Genomic DNA, 21899 nt, shown 5'->3' with positions numbered 1-21899 from the left:
GTAACACATGGCCCACTGAGTGAGGAATGGGAGTAAGGAAAGAGCACCATGCCTGAGGCCTGTGCAAGGAACTCTGGGGACACAGAGGAGGAATGGGGGGAAAGGGAGGGGGATCCATGAAGCCTCAGAGCCCCTTTGTTTGTTGTACCACGCCTCTTCAGACAGAAATGAAAAGCTTGATTAAATTATGTGAGTATTGAGGATAGGGGGTTGAATTTTTTAAAAATTCCAGTTGCCTGAATGATAGGATTCTGGTTTATTTAGACCAGATTTGTAGACTCAATTCATGACTGTGGATAGAGACATTTTCTTAACTTGCCATCCTAGTCAGCATGTAAGCGAAATAGGAATAACGATCTAATCTTTATGCGCAATATAGTTTTCTTTGGTCAAGGAAGAGCAGTTAAGAGATATCAGCAAGCAAGTAACTGTTTACAAACTAACATAAGTTAACTTATTTTGTCTCTCTGTTTTAAGTTGATTTTTAATTTTTTTTTTACTTTTTATTTTATTTATTTGTTTGTTTTTTTGAGACAGGGTCACCCAGGCTGGAGTGCAGTAGTGCAATCACAGCTCACTACAGCCTCAGTCTCCTGGGCTCAAGTGATCCTCCCACCTTAGCCTCCCAAGTTGCTGGAACTACAGGTGCACACCACCACATTCAGCTAATTTTTCTATTTTTGTAGGGACAAGGTTTTGCCATATTACCCAGGTTGGTCTCGAACTCCTGGCCTCAAGCAATCCTCCCGCCTCAGCCTCCCAATTACAGATGTGAGTCACTGCACCTAGCTTTAAGTTGATTTTTTTTTTTTTTTTTTTTTTTTTTTTTTGGAAACGGAGTTTTGCTCTTGTTGCCCAGGCTGGAGTGCAATGGCGTGATCTCAGCTCACCGCAACCTCCGCCTCCTGGGTTCAAGCGATTCTCCTGCCTCAGCCTCTTGAGTAGCTGGGATTACAGGCATGCACCACCACGCCCAGCTAATTTTGTATTTTTTGTAGAGACGGGGTTTCTCCATGTTGGTCAGGCTGGTCTTGAACTCCTGACGTCGAGTGATCTGCCCACTTCGGCGTCCCAAAGTGCTGGGATTATAGGCGTGAGCCACTGCGCCTGGCCCAAGTTGGGTTTTTTTTTTTTTTTTTAAACTATCAATTATTAGGAAACCCCTCCAGGCTTTTCATTTACAACTCAAAGCCTCCTCACATTTCTTTTTCAGTGTCCCAAATTTTGATGGCCCAAGAAGGCTGGGCCCCTGCCTCTAGTCTTGAGAACCTTTCCATTCAAACCAAGCTTCCTCCCTTCAAGGAGCAGTGGGACTTCAATCAGATTTCTACCAGAAATCTTGACTATCCAGACTCCCATTTTGCCCATTCTAGCAATTTCCTCCCTTGTAAAGGATGGATAGCGGTAGGGGGCTAGAGAGGGAATAACTTCAAGAATCTGCTTTTCCGGAGCTGCCATCACAGGCCAGGCAGGCTCTGCCTTCCTTTTCTGTACCTCCCCTCCGTGTTTCAGGAGGATTGTATGCGAATAAATGAGGACAACATTTAGTTATGAGGACTTCCAATTTCAGGTTATATTAAATAAACTGTTTTGCAGATATTAAAAGAAAATGTGAAGGAAAACTTACAGAACTAGCCTACACAAAACTAATAATATTTTTTCTGCTTTTTTAAAAGGTGAACATACACAAGAAACCAACTCACCTCATTCACTCAAAAAGGATGTAGAAAATATGGGGAAAGGTAAATGAAAGTTTCAATTCTGTAGAACTTCTCTTAGCTTTAAATTACTATGGAGATAATAGGAGGATATTTTTGTTCTACACCATATTTTTAGCTTGACAAGCAACATATGAATAATATATGGACCATTGGGTGGATATAATTGAGATTAATGCATACATATCAATCAATACATGACACTGTAATATAATACTTTAAAATAATATATTACATTGATTTATATTCATGGATTTCTGCACAAAATCTATCCTATGTCTATGCAACACTTTTTAAACTGGTAAAATATTTTGTCTTATAATAATAAATTGCCATATATAACAGTTCTCTGGAGAGTTATTTGTAAAGATTAGTAAAATGACTCTTCTTTTTTTATTAGAAGAACTTCAGAAGGTTTTATTTGAACAAATAGATTTACGGAGACGACTGGAACAAGAATTCCAGGTGTTAAAAGGAAACACATCTTTCCCAGTATTCAGTAAGAAATCACTTTTATTTCATTGTGTTTATGATAATTGATTACGTTTGTATTATTAGGCTTAAGAATGTGATTCTAAGTATTAAGCGATTGTGCAAAACACACACAGTCTTCCCATGGTCTGCCTAAATATTCATAAATTTTAGTTTTATTTAGGCTTTGAATTGACTCACAGATAAAATTTCTTACAAGAACCTTTTGGTATTTGTGTATGGATATATGTGTATCTGTATGTGTATGTTGTACGTATTTTAAAATGTGTATAAATATATAATGAAATATGTAAATATATTTAAATATTTAGATATAGTTAGATTATAGATTTTAAAACAAAGGAACTACTTTGGTATTTACATTCTCTAAAGTAGGGAAAACAAGAAAAAGTTAACTTTCATTCTGAGATTGTTCTGGATAGCTTCCTGATGCTTGAGATATGTATAAATATGAAAATCTAAACTTTAATGGTTCAGTATACACAATCTATTTTATTAAATGAAATTGGCATAATTTTAGTAGTTTTAGATTTCCCATCCATATTTAATGTTAAAATTCCATTCTGAATTTAGAGGCAGGAGATATTGTTGCCTAAAAACTGTTAGTTCTACTCCCAGAGTCTTGGAATTTCCTAAAACTTTATGGTAAGTGTCCAGATTTTTAAAATTCACCTGCCCTGGTCTGGGTCACATCTGGACAAATACATCCCAGTAGTGTTTTTCAAGCTTTCCGGACTTTGATTTAGTCATATTCCCCTCTCCAGAGAAAGGAAAGTGGGAAAATAGTATGCAAATTTTTTTTTTTTTTTCTTTTTGAGATGGAGTCTCACTCTGTCACCCAGGCTGCAGTGCACTGGCACAATCTCGGCTCACTGCAACCTCTGCCACCTGGGTTCAAGCAATTCTTCTGTCTCAGCCTCCGGAGTAGCTAGGACTACAGGCACACATCACCACACCTGGCTAATTTTTGTATTTTTAGTAGAGGCAGGGTTTCACCATATTGGTCAGGCAGATCTCGAACTCCTGACCTCAGGTGATCCACCCGCCTTGGCCTCCCAAAGTGCTGGGATTACAGGCATGAGCCACTGTGCCTGGCCTGCAAACTTATTTTTCTAATTATATATATTTAAAATTAATTTTTTCCAGGGCACTTTTTTAGAATGTCAGCATGCTTCTTGTTATTAATCCAGAAATCACAAAACTCAAGTTGGCAATTCCTGTGCCAGATGATTCCTGTATCAGCATCTGGAAGATTTTTAAATAATTGTGATAATTTCAATAATGTCAGCCTGAAGGTCTTCATTCATTAGGGCTTCCTAAATGTAATCACTGACACAACTGAATGACATACTTAGGTAGCATTTTTTAATAGCACCAGGTTTCTGGTAACATGTCAAACTAAATTTGACCAGAACATTTAGTGAGGATTCAAAATGTAGAGGTAACTGCATGATGGAAGAGAACTCTGACCATAAGGAAGGGGAGGGTCTGCAAAGTGTGTCCTCTCTGCATACTCCAGAGGAGGCTGGAGCTCATGGTACTTCAGTTATTTTGAATTCAGAGAATGCCTGCAGGGCTTTAGAATGAGATTGAAAGAAGGAGAATGGCCAATAGCTTTTGATAGCATAATTAGGAATATTGTGATACTTATAGCTTTGAGAAAAGGAGAAACATTTAAGATATCTTTGAAACCATAAGAAACAGGTGCTTTGAAAGGATCTAGGATTCTCTAACTTTTGAAACTGTATCTTAAGAAAGACTGCACAGTTACTTGCCCCAATGAGAGGCATTGAATGATATGTTTTTCCAATAGCTGATGTTTATCTAATTGTTGAGTTTGCAAGTCCCTGCTTTTAGATCTAGCAGAGTGGGTCCAAGTCTCATTGAATCCCTAACATGCCCTTCTAACTCCCTATGAAACCTCTGTAGTCATAATTCATCCCATTAATAAAAGCTAATTCATATTCATTCGAAGGAATTAAGTAATCCATAATAATTTATATTTTTCTTAGTAACTGCTCTGTAGTACAACATGTTTCCGTTAAACAAAATGTTAGAATGTTACGGTACTGGCCAGTTTCAATTCAGCCCTCTCATTCATCATTTTGATGTGCATTTATATGTATCCTCTGTGATTGCCACATATATGAAACACTTCAATTAAACCATAACCAAAAAAAATTTCCTCTTTTTTATCTGCAACATACTCCACTGACCAAGGAAGTGGCATGTGTGTGCCCAAGTTTAAATAATGTGTGGTTTAGATACACCACAACGAGGCAGTCAATTTCACACGGATGAAAATAGCAAATGCACATTATGTGCTTGTTAACTAAATGTGAGGGGCCGTGAGGCTAGGGGACAGATTTAGATTCACTCAGATGAAAAGGGGAAAACCGAGCTTTGCAAAGCCTCATCGGAAAGAAGCATAGAGGAATTCTCATGAGAGTTTTGCAAAGCTTTTTACTAGGAGGTGAACAGATGCTCACAGTCACCACACTTAAAATCCAGTTCACTTAGAGCACTGTGGACCTAGGCTAGGAGCTGTAGCATGTGAGAATTAAGAATCTAGGCTCAAAAATCAACCAGACCTGAGTTCATTTTCAGGCTCTGCTACTTGCTGGTTGTATGACCTTGGAAACTGTAAAATGGGGCAGATAATTCCTGTCGCATAGAAGAATGAGAGGACTGAATGAGAGACCTATGTGAAGTGCTGTGCACATGCTGGGCACAGGATAAGTGCAATTATGATGGTGATTATGAAGCAGAAAGAAGAAAAGGAGAGGAAGAGCACTGAGCTCTAGAAAAGCATTTCTAAACTTGGGTTCAAATTTTTGGCTTCTGGCCAGGCACAGTGGCTTACGCCTGTAATCCTAGCACTTTGGGAGGCCGAGGCAGGCAGATCACTTGAGGTCAGGAGTTTGAGACCATCCTGGCCAACATGGTGAAACCTCATCTGTACCAGAAATATAAAAAGTAGCTGGTGTGGTGGTATGAATCCCAGCTACTCAGGAGGCTGAAGCAGGAGAATCGCTTGAACCCGGGAGGCAGAGGTTGCAGTGAGCCGAGATCGCGCCACTGCACTCCAGCCTGGACAACACAGGGAGACTCCGTCTCCAAAAAAAAAAAAAAAAAAAAAATTGGCTTCTTGTCATGGTTCTGAGGGTTAATGAGGACCACAGGAATGGTCCTAAGCATGGAGAGGGTACAAATAAAGATAACAGAGAGGAGGGGCAGGTGGAGGAGGAGGAGGAAGGGTAGAGGGAAAAAGGAGAAGGAGGAGGAAGAGGCAGAAAAGGAGGAAGAAGGAGGAAGATGGAGGAGAAGGAAGAAACAAGTCTCCACATTTGGGGAGCAGCAGTTGGGAGGAGGAAGAGAAATAAGCAAGTCTCTGCACTTGCTGGAACAGAGGCTTCCAGAGCTGCTCGCCACTAATACTTATGCATAGCCCTGATGGGGAAATCTGGGGAGGAGAAAGCAGGGCAAGGCAGGCATTTGCCATTACAGCAGTGGCAGAGAAGCATGGCAGGGCATAGAGAGGGTTCCAGGTGTGGATGCTGACTGCTCTACTCACTGGCTGAGTAACCTTAGGCAAGTTCCCTGATCTCTTTTCAACATTATAACAATACTACTACTTACCTCCTGGGGTTGTGGAGAGGATTAAATGAGTGAAAGGCATGAAGTGCTTAGCATAGTGACAAATGCATAGTAATTACTATTAAATGTGAGTTGTTGCTACTATATACTCTTTTAAAGTTTGATGCTGACATTCTTGTAGTGACTATATAGTAAACCAGCTAATGTAAGAAACCAGAACTTGTAAAGGTTTATTGAGCTGTCATTATAGAGGGTGGAACAGGCAGTGAAACTTGTTTTAATACCAAACAATAAGTTTAATCAACAAACCGGGTAGGATACAGCAGAGAGGTAGGGAGAGTATACTAAGGAAAAAGGAGAAGCTGGAATTGAGTGGGTGTAGGTGTTTTGGGGAAATGGATTAGGAGGGGCTCCACCATTATCAAGGTTACTTTGAGATGACAATAGGATGGCTGGTCAAACATGTTTTGCAATGAAAATCATGTTCAATTGGACAGGTAAATTATTAAAGGTGACTCCCAATGCCACCATTCCAAACTCCCTCACTCACGACTGGTCTGATCATTTTTGCAGCTGTAAATCCAGAAGTTATGTTTGCCACTGCATTATGTACACCTTCCCCAGCAATTGTATCTCTTCTTCCTCTCTTTTCCTCCAACACCCTATGCCTTCCTTTATTACAGCATTCATCATTTTGCTGTAGTTTTTATTCATTTTGATTTCTTCCCACTGGCCATCTTAAAACCTAAGAGCCTAGCCCCGAACCTGGGACCTGCTAAAGTTGGCAATGAATGGAGAAGGCCCTCACCAGCAGGGTGCCCTGCATCCTCACCTCCCTTCTCTACTCCAACCCTTTCTGCCTGCTGCTCTTAGCCCTGTCTTCCTAAAACTCTAGATTTGGCACAAAATCTTCACCTCAAGAAGCTAGAATGATTTGCACTGTTTATCATGGTATATCTAAGTTAACTCTTGTCTGACTCTCAAACCCTGTCATAATTGTGTGCCCCTCCCCCAACCTCTCCACCCTTATTTCTGCTTCTCCCCCGGCTCAGCTCCAGCTACCTGGCAGACCACTCTCACCCCTCTCCCTCCACCTCTGCACACCATGTCCCTCTAGTCCAGAGTGCCTCCCCTCATCCAAGTCCTCCTTCTTATCTGGAGCACAGCTAAAGTTTTGCCGCATCCAAGAAGCCTTTCCTCTCTTGCAGCAGGCACCATTTTCTGAAGTCCTGTTGTGTTCATTTCTAGTACCATGAGTTTTCTGTGTTGACTCCTCCTCTGTTTCACTCGTGTTACTCTCCACTCCCCCAACCTGCATTGTAAATAGATTCAGGGAATGGCTACTCAGAATGTTCTTCTGTTGCCACCTGCGGCACCTGGCATATTGTGGGTACATAGCATACTCTCAATAAATGATTGATAGGAACATTGGGGTCATACCCGAAGAGATTAAAACTGACAATGGAGGATGAAATTGGATCACTGAAGACTTGTATAAAGGAGAGTATCTAGGACTCATGAGTTGAATCCTTAGATTTGCAGATCTAGTGACAAATTCATGGCACTTATAAGAACTGACTGGAAAGGCCAGTTGGTTATTACAAAAAGCACTAATTAATGGGGCTTTATGAAAAATGTTAGATTTCATCTAAAATGTCATCATTTTAGATTCTTATAAAAAATTGCTCTTCCAAATTACTGTTAAGAGTCCTTGTTATTAAAAACAAACTACATCTCATCTTCCTGAATATGGTTGTCTGCATCTTTCACCTGTGGCCATTATTGAATTCATTTTATATTCAGTGGTTCCCTTCCTTCCTTCCTTCTTCTTTCTTTTTATAGCATACTCTGGAAGATGAAGTGCGGGGTCGGGGCGGTGGGGCAGATTCCAAAATACTGTACAGATTAAAAGCTTTGGTCCTTTCAGTAGGAGATGGCTATGAAATTTTTTTTTTTAAGTTTTGGCTGGGCACAGTGGCTCAGATCTATAATCTCAGCACTTTGGGAAGTCGAGGCAGGAGGATTGCTTGAGCCCAGGAGTTCGAGATCAGCCTGGGCAACATACTGGGACCCTGTCTCTACACAAACCCATACACACAAATTAGCCAAGCGTGGTGGCATGCACAGGTAGTCCCAGCTACTAAGGAGGCAGAGGTGGGAGGATCACTTGAACCTAGGAGGTCAAGGCTGCAGTGAGCTCTGGTCACACCATTGCACTCAAGCCTGGGTGACAGAGCAAGAACTTGTCTCAAAAAAAGAGTTCAATGGTTCTTTAAAAATAGAGATAACAAAATGAAGACATTGTAAACAAATTGAACCCCAAAGCCCACTGCTTGCTTAGAACATTCCAGGTGAACCAGATGTGAACCAGATGTACCCTATGGGTTTGTCTTCTTACTTGTGGTTCTAGGAATGTAGGCTAGACACTTTTTATTGCTGTTTGGAAAACCCTTTGGCTTTTCCAGCTGTCTGAGTTTGCAGTGTGCAGCCTTGCTGTTGTGTTGGCTGACATGCTGCACTTCAGTGCTTTTCTGTGCTACTTCCTTTCATATTATCATTTTCCAAAAATAGTTGGGTTATAAGTGATTCTCATTAGAGAAGTCGGCTTAATGATTTTTTCCATCTCCAATTAAACTGTGTCTTCATCAACCTTTAGAACATAGGAAAAATATGGTCGGGCATGGTGGCTCATCCTGTAATCCCAGTACTTTGGGAGGCCAAGGCAGGTGGATCACTTGAAGTCAGGAGTTTGAGAGCAGCCTGGCCAAAATGGTGAAACCCCGTCTCTACTAAAAATACAAAAAAATTAGCCAGGCATGGTGGCGCATGCCTGTAACCCTATCTACTCGGGAGGCTGAGGCAGGAGAATCGCTTGAACCCAGGAGGCAGAGGTTGCAGCGAGCTGAGATCATGCCACAGCACTCTAGCCTGGGTGACAGAGTGCGAGTCTGCCTCAAATTTCAAAAAAAAAAAAAAAAAGAACATAGAAAAAATTTTAGATTTTTTTTGTTTGCCAATTAACAATCTTTATATCTCAAAAGCTATACACATCCTTGTGGAAAATTTTAAGTATGCAGAAATAAAAAGGAAAGGAAATAAAAATCACCCATAATCTTGCCACCTAGAGATAACCAATGTTAACATTTTGGAGTTTCAGCCTTTTTAAATGCGTATTAAATGCTTTTATAAAACAAAATGAAATGTAATAACATTTTTTACTTCCTTTTTGTTTTAGCTAAAATGTGCCTCTTTCTGTTACTACACAGCAGTGTATAAATATACTGTTATGTTGGACATTAAGTTTTGTCCAAGTTTTAGATGATGGACACCCTTGTAACTAAGTCTTTGCATGTATCCACTATTATTTCCTTAGGTTAAACTCCTAAAAGTGTTGCTGTGTTAAAGGGTATGAACTTTTTAAAGGTCTTAACATATAATTTCAAGTTGCTTTTCAGAAAGTTTAAACTAATTTCTGCTCCCATCTTTGGAACAGCGTGTATCGTCTTTTCATTTAATCTTTGCTAACTTAAGAGGAAATTTTGGTATTTCATATTATTTCCTTTTCTTTCATTGCTGGTGATGTTGAACATTTTTCATGTGTCTAGCATCCTTTCATATGTTTTGTGAATGCGCATTTATATTCTCTCCCCATATTTCTGTTGATGTATTCATTTTCTTATTGATTTGTATAAACCCTTTTATACTAAAATGTTAATTCTTTGACATGTTGCAAGTATTTTTTGGTTTGTATCAATTACCTTTAAATGTTGACTATGGTGTTTTATGTTTGGGGAGTTTAATCTGTAATTTATTGGCATACCAAAGTTTTAAATTTCTGTCTAATCAAATCAACCAGTCTTTTCCTTTTCAGTTTTTGCCTTTTATGCTCTTCCCCACTCCAATCTTAAAAAAAAAAATTGCCATTATTTCAAATACTTTAATGGCTTCTTTATTTTTTTTCATTTTAACTTAAGGAATTATATTAAGTGTACTATCATAGAAAAATGAGCATGAGTTAAGTTAGGACTAGTTTTCATCATTCCACTCTGAATTGCCCTTAGCTGTTCCCTCCTCTAAAATTAGAATCTTCTGTGATCCCAGGGAAGTGCTCCAGCCTGGTCGGCTTCAGGCAGCCCCTCCTTCCTAATTCATCTTAGTTTACCACCCTGGTCAAAGGCATCTTGGATCCATAGAGGCTCAGAGGAAAGTTTTCTCCTTCACAGAGGGAGACCTGCTTGCCATGTGCTCTAGTGTCTGGAACCACACTGATCTTCCTGGAGGCCTGTGGGCCACAGTACAGGACCAAGTGTTGGAACCAGGGCAGTTTGTGGAGGGCTGGTTCCCCTGTTGCCCTGTACCCTTAGACCCACCTCTAGAGCATCCTGACCTGGTGAGGTGGATGCCAGCTCCTCACATGGTACCTTATGCCTAACTGTTACTGGTGTAAATCAAAATCTTTCCCTCACTTCCCCTGCGCAGGAAAAACAAGTGGGTGCATGGAGCCCAAGCAAATCAATTTATTTTGTCATGAAAAATTTTTTCATTTTTTGAGACAGAGTCTCACTTTGTCACTCAGACTGGAGTGCAGTGGTGCAATCTCAGCTCACTGCAGCCTCGACTTCCCAGGCTCAGGTGATTCTCCTACCTCAGCCTCCTGCGTAGCTGGGACTACAGGTGTGCACCTCCATGCTCAGCTAATTTCTTGTATTTTTAGTAGAGACAGGGTTTTTCCATGTTGCCCAGGCTGGTCTCAAACTCCTGGGCTCAACAATTCTTCTGCCTCGGCCCCCAAAGGGCTGGGATTATTGGCTTGAGCCACCACACTCGGCCTGTCATCAAAGCTTAAAATGCTAGAGCAAGAAAAGATCTGAAAGAGCACGTTATTTCACACCTTTGTTTCTTTAGATAAAGGTCTGAGGCTCCAGAGTGGGGTAGTTACTATAGATGGCAGAATCTCAACCTGCTGGTGGATAATTCTGTGTGTTTTTACTCCTCATTTATTAGCTAGCCCCTGCTGTGTGCCAGGCACTGTGGTAGGCCTTGAAAATTTTAAAAGTGTCTAAACGGATCTTCCTGCCCTCTAAGAACTCAACTGTTTAGCAGGGAGACAGATGGATAACAACTAATCATAGCATGTATTATGGATGCATTAATACAGGTATGGACAGGGTGCTGGAGAAGTACAAAAAAATGGGTAAATAATTCTGGCAGGAGGAGCTGCAGAATTGGAGAAGACTTCCTGGAGGAGGTAACATCTGGACTGGACTTTAAAGAAAAGGCAGTTGTTTGCTGCAAGGGCAAGACCACAGCAGGGGCAAAGGCACAGAGGCTGGAAGTATAATGCATAGTTGAGGACTGGAGAGTGGTTTGGTTGCTGGTGTGGTGCAGGGGATTTCCTCTGTGCCCTCAGCTGCAGCCAGCTGATCCATATGCAGTTCCCCTCTCCTCCTTCCATGTCTTTATGTAGAATGCTGTTCTCCACGTGTCTGCTCAAGCAGCTCTCCCCTCTAATGCTCCCAGAATGAATGACAGCTCTTCTCTCAATCTTTGCATGGCACCACATACTTCCCTCTATTACAGTGACTTTGACATCAAAATCAGAGGTGACAGTAGGGATTGGGTCTTTTTAAAAAAATTAATTAGAACACATGTTTGGGGTTGGATAAGAAATTCAAATCGTATGAAAAGGTAGAAGTTGAAAAAAATAAAAAGAACAAAGCCTTTTCATCTCTAAGTACCCAGGGTCTCATGAGTGGTAAAGGATTTACTATCTTGAAAGTGTTGGAAAGCCATTGGAGATTTTCAAGCAGGGAATTAAAGGTATTTGGAGAGGAAGGGACTGGAGGCAGGTGGTCAGTTGGAAAATGATTCAGGGATGAGGTGCCTGAATGTGGGAGGTAACAATGGCAAAGAGGGGAGAATATGAAGGTAGAACACATAGAACTCACACACTAGTTGGCTGTGGAGATGAAAGGAAAAGGAGAAGAAAAGATAATGATGAAGTTTCTGGTTTCCTCAAGCTGCTGCCCTATCAACCACAAATCCAATATGAAATCGTGCTCATTTCTCCTTCAGTGCAGAAAAAGGCAAAGTTAGCCAAGTCCACACTTATAAAAGGATCACATGGAGAAGATGTAACACTAAACTGTGCATTTGGAAGTCGGTTTTTCCCTAATGCAATAAATATGGTCAATATGTAGAATAGCAAAAATATTTTGCATGACAATATCTCTTAAAGTTCTCTTCTTCTCAGATTAAGGTAAGGTCTGTAGAAAGGCACCAGGACAAAGGAGGAACATAAAGTAAGGCTGATCCCAGGGTGAAAGAGTTTGCTGCACAGGAAAGTCAGGCCAAAGTATTCTCTCTTAGGAGTGAGATGAGCTGCAGTGAAGCCAGGCAGGCATTTTTCACAGACCCACATCTTATTTACCTGGAAGGTATTATGTGCAGGAGGGGCAGCATTTCCCATGCTCAGCTCTATCTGAGGCCTGCCCCACTCACTCGTGCTGGACTTCTGAAGACAGTGGAAGCTCCCAATACCTGTGATTTGCACAAGTGTGCAAAGGTTAAAGAACATGATTGTGTGGGATATTTCTGTGTAATCGTATGCAAGATATTATACTAGATGGAATATGAGATACTGTAAAATATAAGACATACTCTCAGAATTTACTGTCTAGTCTGATTAAATTATAGAGTGTTGAAAACATTCTTCAAACAAGCATATAATTTGCCTATGAAAAGAAGACTTTAAAGTAGGGGGGCTGTCCATGGGACTGTCAATAATGTTTTTACTAGCTAAACTAAAAGTAGATTTTACACTTTAGTTAATCTTTCTCTCTCTCTCTCTCCTACCAGATAATTTTCAGGATCAGATGAAAAGGGAACTAGCCTACCGAGAAGAAATGGTACAACAGTTACAAATTGTAAGATGCATTTCTACTTAAAAATAAATGCAACTTAATTGGTTTGTTTTCAGACTACCCAATATGTATGAAACTGTTCACGTTTTTGCATGAAATCCTTTGGTCCACTTACCTCTCAGCTGGCTTAGATGCTAATTACCAAGAGATTTACTTAGACACAGGATAAACAGATGTGGCAGTATGTTTCCTCTAAATGTAACTACCTACCATGTGTTAATAGACAGATGTGTAAATTATCTCTGTGGGTAAACCAAAGGTACCTGCATTTTCTTCCATTATGCAAACTTCCCAAACACAGTGCTGGGCTATACTAGGAGCTCAGTGAAGGGCAACTGTCTTCCATCCTCTCTTCCTTTCACTACCCACACTTGAGCCAGGCCCTCCGCTACCAATAAAACACAATTAATGAGCACAATTAATCAATTAAATTCACTTGAAGGATGATGAAAAGAAACAAATGATTTCCAAATGAAATGTATTACTCTATCCTAATCATTTCTAAAAATGGATACTCACCAAGATCTGTTTATATGGAAAAAAAACCAGGAAGATGTCTGATAAGTAAATGCAGTGGTTTTGTTTTGGGTTTTTGTTTGCTTTCTGAATTTCTTGCCCTTTGTCCCCATGTAGATACATCTAGTATTATTCATTAGGGCTTTTAAAGGAGTCTCCCAAGCCGCCTCATTTTTGTGAGTACAATGAGGAAAATTATTTCTGCTCAATATTTTCAGGATATATTTAATCACCTGGATAAAAACACATATTGATCCTTAGTGCTATTCTCAGCATAATTATTATACTTTGGGTTGCTTGACATTTCTGTACTGATCTGTGCTACCTTTCAACCATTAATCATGGATCCATGCATATGTGCCTGTCTTGTCTACAGAGCCAGATATTTAATTCTTTTGTCAGGATTATTTAAGAAAGGTAGTTATTAATGTTTCCATTCTTCATTGGAGAAATCATGCCAGTGTTAGTGGAGATTCCTAAGAGTCATTTTTGCAGCAATTGGTTTTCCTTGATCTCAAGTGATTGTTAACAACTCTCAGTTCTGAAAACCACTACATAAGATGCTATTTACACAAGATTTTCTTCTCATGTTGGTTTTGTTTGCACCTAAATTCACTGGGGAGCAGAGGATTTTCATAATTGATTTAATAACAAATTCCCATTCTTAGCTTTTGATTCCTTGATAATAAGAGCTATAATTACTGCTGTGAATATATTTATTGTATTCTCTGTTTAAAGGAAAAATTTAAATAAAAGATTCGATGTAGGGGAATATAAAATTTTAACACCTTCCTCAGGATTTTTTTTTTTTTTTTGAGACAGGGTCTCACTTTGCTGCACAGGCTGGAGTGTAGTGGTACAATCATAGCTCACTGCAGCCTCCAACTCCTGGGCTCAAGCAATCCTCCCACCTCAGCCTCCCAAGTAGCTGGAACTTCAGGTGTGCACCACCACACCTGACTAATTTTTTAATTTTCTATAGAGACAAGGTCTTTCTGTGTTGCCCAGGGTGGTCTTAAACTCCTGGCCTCCAGCAATCCTCCCACCTTGGCCTCCTAAAGTGCTGGGATTGCAGGCATGAACCACTGCACCCAGCCCATTTTCATACTCTTAAAACAAAAGAAAAAAATTGCCGCACATGCAACGAAAAAATTATGATTTCAGGGAGTGGTGGTGAGTATAGCAAAATGGGCATTAGGAAAGGAAACCGTATTTCTTTTAGTTCGCTTATTTAAGGCCGGTTATGTAACCTTAATGTCTTAATTTTCTTTGGCATTTGGTTTCTTTAGTAAAAGAGGGAATTATATTGTCTCCATGTAATAAGCAGATAGGATTGATAGAAGAAAAATATATCTCATGTCTTTTGAGATATTTGGTACATGGGAGATTAAAACTGGTATTACTAAATCATTTTATTATGCTGTCTTATAAAATATTTTATCACATGTATTAATCTATCTAGACAAATGTTGTTAATTCACATTCCTATAGATAGTAAACTATTCCTGGTAGCAAATTAAATAATTTGGGAAAAGCTTGAATTTCCCACCCCCACCCTCCTGCCCTTATAGGTATCATATAATTCTTGAAATACACAAAGCTACTTCCAGGGTAACAACATGAAAATTGGTGAAATCGACATGATTTTTCCCTCCTGCTTCTTCCCCTTTTTGTGTGTCCCCTACCATTAGATGCCCAGGGTTTTCATGTTGACTCCAGTACCTATCACAGTGTGCAGCATCAAACAGCTGTTCATAAACATTTGTTGAATGAATCACCACCCATGATGATCCTGACGCAGCTATGATACTCTCATATAGCAGTCCTCTTAATTCTTTTCCAAATTTCCCTGGCTTGGTCCTGGTTTCCTCAAATGTTATTTTACACTAAGCAGATACTACTACCACAACTCCTAAAGGAAGGAATACTAGCAGATTTTGGGGAGATTCTGTATTACTGCTCTGTCTGCACCTAACAGAGATGAGCTTTAACATCTGTAACTTGGGATTGAGACCCATCCCATATAGTTCATTAAGTGTCAGTTCCTCAATCAAAATGAATGGCTATAAGGTTTAACCTAGGGCCTTGGTAGGAATATTATAAGGTGCAAGTGAGTAATAAACATGAAATGTACATACAAGCCATAAAGTGCTATGCCAATGTGAGTAATCAATTTAATGGTGTAGCCCTTCTCAAAGTAGTACCTACAGTAGAGGAACTATTACAGGCGTGAGCCACTGTGCCCGTCCGGCTAGATATATTTTTGTGCAGGAAGGACCTATGTTTACATGGTACTATCTGCTTTAGAATTGAGACTGCAGATTCAGTGTTACTTGAACAGAAATGTATCTAATTCCTTATTGAGCCTGATGTATTTGTCAAAGTACCTGGGGGAAAATGTCTTTAGAAAATTCTATCTAAAGATAATCAAGAAATTGCAAAGTATCACAATTACTGACTTTCTGAATATTTTAGTTGGATGATCTTATTCATCAGTCCATATGGTTGCATGCTTTGCTTCCTGAAAACAGAACAGTTCACTCAAAATTATTTTATATTTAAAGTTTACAGAGCATATATTACAAAACAGGCTTTGATTTTTCTTGAGATGACATAAAAGCCCACTCTATCTTGCAGTCATGGAGAATTCAAATATATTAAAACCATCATATTTTGTAATGATTCCCAAAGACCCACAATGCATTTATCCTATGTTGTTAAAAAGTGTTTCTATTCAAAAAACTTATATTGAAAGCGTCTTGGGTATCATTGCCATAGAAAGAAAACTTATGAATTTCTTCGGCTCCTGCATTTTTAGATTCTCTGTTGACTGTCATTTCTGCACCATTGCTTCTTTTTCCCGTGTTAAATGTAAAGTTGTGATGACTACAGAGTCAAATGATTGACTTTCTTTGTGTCTTTATAAATGAACGTGTACTTATCTCAATGTGAGATTTAAAACGTGAGGAATTAGTTAACATTTATACATGGCTATAAGCTACCTTTTTAAAAAATAGCTCAAAATTTGGGTTTTTTAGTATTTAACATGGTTTGTGTTAAAGTCCCCCACCCCTCCCCTGGGTTTTCAAGTGCTTATAGCATTTGTATTACTAAGCCACATTTAGTTATGCAAAACAAAGAAATATTTTCCTATCCCTATGAACCAATACAAAAGTTTTTTAATTTAGCATGTTTATGAAAATGTAAATGTTTAGTGTAATAAAAGGTAAAGGATTTCTCATTCACAAATGAATTGTGATTCTAGGAGAAGTTTATTCAATTTTAAAAGCAAAACTTATCAGTCCTTAGGATGAAGAAGCTGACTGAAGATTTTTATTCAGTGAACAGCTTTTTGATTAAAGTTTTTCCAAGGATTGGAATATAAAAACTTACAACATGAGCTGAGACTGTGATGATGCCTTGATAACCTTTTTTTATTACGAACTTGGCAATAATTTTATAAGCAAGTGCATCTGTGTATAAGCTACTACTGTAGATTTGTTGAAGACATGCTTTTTTATTTTTTAGTCTTAGTTCTTGGAGGACATTGTGATGCTGCAACACAGAGCACATGATAAATGGCTAGACCCAGATTCACATCCTTTGAACTTGTCAGATCGCTACCATGAGGCGTGTTGATTGGGAAAATGTGCTAGTCTTTAAGTGCCCTCTGCTGTTTTTCCAGAATGCTGCAGTCACACGCAGCTGGGGGAATCGGTCTCAAAGTTCTTCATTAAAAGCCTCAATTAAAATAATGTTCAATCAATAGATTAAGGACTAATGTTTTGTTCACGGTGGACTTGTAAAACAGCAGTTTACAACTTCCTGATGATGGGAGTGCAGTGCGTCTTCACAGGGAAAGGAGTGAGAGGTCGTTATCTTTGCTGGAGGAGTGCATGTTCTTTGGCAAGGACACAGCTCTTCAGTAAGACGGTCTTTTCTTGGAGGTTCTCCAATATTCATTAGGATGGGAACTTGCCCAGATTTCTACTGTATAACCTACAGAGTTTGTAAAAATATGTCTTATGTCTTTATTTTTTAAAAAAGGTAGATAGAACCATTACTGTTTTGCATTATATTTTTAGAAGAAGATCCCTGGGCCACTAGAAGATTTTGGTTCTGAATCTAAATATGCATCAAAAGGAGATCCCTGCAAGTCAGAAGACTTAATGCAAGCCTGAACTTCCGTGGAAGCTGCCTTAAAATTCTCTAGCAGTAGACAGACTTTGGCTACTGTGTGTCCGTTTCCAATTATTGATCTACTGTTGTGCACCTTGACAGTGCAATCAGTTGTTCCTTAGTTATGTAGCCTTTTTCTTCTCATCTTTCTCTTTTTGAGATGTTGACTGACCTGAGTGTGTGAGCTCAGGTTAACTCTCTTGGCACAAACTAGGAAGCCACTTTTTTTTTTTTTTTTTTTAACTCCAGTACTTTTGATCTACTATAAACAAGTAGGTAATTTAGAAGTTACATAATACTTTGAATTTTTTACTCCATGCCAATCTCGGTAATTTCTAAGCTGGTCAAAATGAAAAGAAAGCTTTTGTAAGTCCTATTGTAGGAGATTTGCATAGAATAACTAACTAGTTTAAATTGAGCCTCTAAAATCCTGAGCTTCCGAGTTGGGGAGAATTTGCTGAAGTGTCTGCAAGTCCAATGTTGCATTTTACGGAATCTGAGGCACCATCAATTGTAAGAGGCACCACTATTTGATGAATCATAAAGAAAAAGGCTTCAACTGTAATTCTAAGATGCCATCAATTATAATACATCTGATTTCAGAAATGTTAAAATGTGAGGGGATAAAGTGCATCTTAGAATCAGTGAAATAATGTTGTTTCCAGGAACAACTGGCCATGCTGCTATAATCTTTATTTACCATTCATGATTTAGGACTTAGAATGGAAAAATACATGATTCTCAGCTCACTACTTTTTGCTTTTTATCTTTGTTGTTTTTTTGGCTTTTATTTCATTTTGCTTTAATGAAATAAATGAAAAAATCAACATTCTAGTGGAGATAATTCTTCACCCCAGTTTAAATTCCAATCTGGACCCTTGGGACACAAATATATTTATTTGGAAATGTCCTTTTTTTCTTGAGTCCTTTTTTTTTCTTTTCTTTTCCTTCTCAACTTCCTACCTTAATGAAATGCTGTGTTATTGCTTCTGAAAAAAAGAAAGAGGAAGCCATTTTGACTTAGCTCTGAAAGTAGAATCCTTCAGGCAGGTTTCTTTGGATTAGGACGAGTAGTTTGCTCCTTTAATGAGATGGCCCATGGTGATTTAACTTAACTCTCCTGGTGGCTGGCATAGAACAGACACTTGCTAAATCTTTGTAGTGTCTAATCTTGATGTTGAGGACTCCTTTTAAATGTGAGAGTGGCACAAACACATTTTATTGGGAACTCCTTGTGCCCAAAAGTTTACATTGTTTGTTATCCTAAATAATAGAATTCCATTCCAGGCTCTGTCATGTCATGCATCTAGAGAAGTGATCCATATGCTTTGGCACATTGCAGCATATACCATAATGGAAAACCAATATTCAAAGGGGTCTCTGTTAATAGCAGGTATAGCATAACCTAGAGTGAAAAGAAGAGGTAACTGGAGTAGGTCCCTGTGTAACTGTCCTTGTCATAGTTATCTAGCTGATCTCAGCCTGCATCCTAAAATACTAGATTAGGACATTGAACTTTTAATGTTACTATATGAATCATTAATTTCAGTGCTGCCATCTATGCCCTTTATCAGATATGTGCCTATCTGACATGTTTATGTTGTGGTTATATATCAAAATAGTGAGATGGTTATTCTATTATTGTCCCTTTTTTCCTGTTAAAAAGACTGGTTGATTCAGCTGACTAATTATTACAGTAAAATGGTCCAACTGTTTTTAGCCACTAGCATCATTGTAGATTTATAACTCTTTCTCATTAATAATAAAGGTTCACATGTGTGGACTGTGGATCATGAGAGGAAGAATTATATATATATATATATAATATATATATATCATTGCCTAATTGAATGAAATTAATTTTATTTCCCTCACTGCTTTTACTTAACAGCCATATTTCATGTTACATTCTAGAAGGGTGAATATTTATTCTTTACATGTAGAATAGACTCAAGTCTTTAGAGCCCTGAGTTTAGCCTTGTAATGATGAACGTGGGTAATATAAGGATAGAGCACCTTAATGGGGGTTAGTGGAGAGGCAAATCTAAATAATACCTTGAGTCCAATTTCAACCATTGGAATTTTCTTATGAAAAGTAGCGTACCAACTGTGATCAGCTTTTATTCAAAACCCCAGTATTCAAAAGTACTTTTCAAGTTTATCCAGGTAGAATTCTCAAGGTCATATTTTCCATTTAGTGCAGTTATTTCTGATGCTTCTTTGTGTGTGTGAGAGAGAAGGGGTCTTTCTCTGTCACCCAGGCTGGAGTGCAGTGGTGCCATCATGGCTCACTGCAGCCTTGATCTACTGTGCTCAAGCGATCTTCCCACCTCAGCCTTCCAAGTAGCAGGTGTGTGCCACCACACTTGGCTAATTTTTTAATTTTTTGTAGAGACAGAGCCTTCCAATGTTGCCCAAGCTGGTCTTGAACTCCTGGGCTCAAGCGATCCTCCCACCTCAGCCTCCCAAAGTGCTGAGATTACAGGTGTGAGCCACCGCATCCAGCCTCTGATGCATCTTATCAGTTATTGGGAATCTAATCAGAGTAATAGTTTGGGTTTAGTTAGTCTTATTTGTGATTTATAAGGATAGCATATGTTATAAAGAAATTATATCTGTTATAAAGAAATCATTCTAATAACTGAAGAATTACATTAAACTAGTTTGTAAGCATGTTCTTGTTTTATGACCTTGAACATAAATGAGAACATCATAACTCAGTTTTTGTATCTAAATAAATATGATACCATATTATTAAATGCACATTTTAAAAAACTTTAAAAAGTGAAACATCACATGTTAACCTCAAGGACTAGCTGTAGCAGCAATCCAGTGTGATCACCTGTTCTGTCCTCACTGTACTTGTTAACAGCCTTTAAGGATGCTATCCTAGAAGCCTCATACTGCTGAGGAGATGGAGATCTCTTTTTTTCAGGGAGGATCTATTGGTATTCAAATTGTTAGGCATGATGAAGGGTCTCCATTACACATCTGTCTCCAAATCTAGCTTACCTGGATGGTGTTGCTTGTTTTTATCTTACAGATCCCCTATGCAGCAAGCTTGATCAGGAAAGAAAAGCTTGGCACCCATCTCAGCAAAAGCTAAAAGGTAAGATCGCCAGAGGAAAGAGATTTTCTTAACTCTCTGTGTTGTTGTGTGCTTGAACATATTCTTTACTGATGTGTTTGAAATAGCCCAAGGGATTGGTAAAGTTGCATCCTGTGTTTGAGTCAATATACCAATAAACTTCATTATGTCCGGGGATGGGATTTCCTGAATGAATGGCCAAGTACTTCTTATAAATTCCATGGAAAATTCCTATAACTAAAAATTCTGTATTCAGTCTGCAAAAGTGATCTTCTTTCTGTTTTAAGGTTTTCTGCTCTTTATGGTTCTGACACCCCAATTACTGCCCCAAGGAAACCGAAGTGTCAGCAGTCATCCTCAGGGTGTCTCATCTCTGTCTGTCCTTCGCTTCCAAAAAGCCTGCCTGAAATCTGACTTTCAGAGAGTTACTGCAGGTGGTAATATGAACAACTGGGGACAATACAGACCTTTGAGACCTTTTGCTCTAGGAATAGTAACTAATCTTTTCCCTAAACCAATAATAGTTTCTCTACAGCTGAAGCCAGGTTCAAGGTCATATCAGTTTAAAAGAAAATTGAAAGACAATTATTTTGGACTCTTAAGGAAAAGCAGACAGTGAAAATTCAATGGCTATATTCAGAACATACCTAAGCATTTGAAAAGAAACTTTTTCAGCCCATGGAAGAAGACATATGTAATTATTAGAATTGTGGGAATGCAAAAACTAGGACATTGTTTCTGTAACAATATATTGGGATGACCTAACAACTAGGATTGCTAAATCAGGGAAAAAACCACAGATGCCAAAGGTAGCATTTGTTAGTGCTCATGGCCAGCTAGGACTGCAGCCATTTATCAGTTTGATCCGTTCCCATCAGAATGACTCTTCCCACTCCTCCCCTCTGGAACATATTTTCAACTCAATAGAATTTGTTGGCAAAAAGAACTGTGCAGGCTCATGGTTCCTTTTGTTCCCTCACCTCTCTTCTGCCTATCACAAATTTCCTCTATCAGGTGCAAATGACAACTTTTCTTGCCATTATCTGTATTAGTGGTAGTCTTCAGTATTTGTCTTAAATAATAATAATTATGTTACATTTCATCAGGTGCTTAAAACCCTTTCCAAAACAGTCTTTCATTCATGTGCTTTCCCTTAATTTTACACATGGGGAACTGAGGTTTACAGATAAGCGATGTAACATTTTATGTTCATGTTGCAAAGCCAAGAAGAGATTCTGGGGGCCCTGACTTTGGATCTAGTGCCTGCCTCTTCCTAATGCATGGACTCACTGTTCTTGGTGAGCAGATGATACTGCAACAGAGGTGCTCAGAGAGTAAGTCATTCTGTTTCCATCTCTATGAAGTTATTCACAAATGCACCTGTGA

The 21899-nt window shown here is 38.9% G+C and overlaps 1 protein-coding gene across 1 annotated transcript in view; it reads left to right on the top strand.

Moving 5' to 3' along the window:
* Positions 1–20531, top strand: part of SKOR2 (SKI family transcriptional corepressor 2) — a 37124-nt gene extending 16593 nt beyond the window's left edge. Inside the window, exons 4-7 of the mRNA XM_054461193.1 lie at positions 1677–1742; positions 2119–2217; positions 12666–12733; positions 20469–20531. Coding sequence (XP_054317168.1) covers positions 1677–1742; positions 2119–2217; positions 12666–12733; positions 20469–20531 — 296 coding nt within the window. The remainder of the gene's footprint in view (positions 1–1676; positions 1743–2118; positions 2218–12665; positions 12734–20468) is intronic.
* The last annotated feature ends 1368 nt before the right edge of the window (positions 20532–21899 follow it).

This window comes from Pongo pygmaeus, chromosome 17 (genome assembly GCF_028885625.2).
Source record: "Pongo pygmaeus isolate AG05252 chromosome 17, NHGRI_mPonPyg2-v2.0_pri, whole genome shotgun sequence".
In the NCBI taxonomy this organism is placed as follows: Eukaryota; Metazoa; Chordata; class Mammalia; order Primates; family Hominidae; genus Pongo; species Pongo pygmaeus.
The sequence above is the reverse complement of the archived record's forward strand: the minus strand, read 5'-3'. Positions and strand labels throughout refer to the sequence as shown.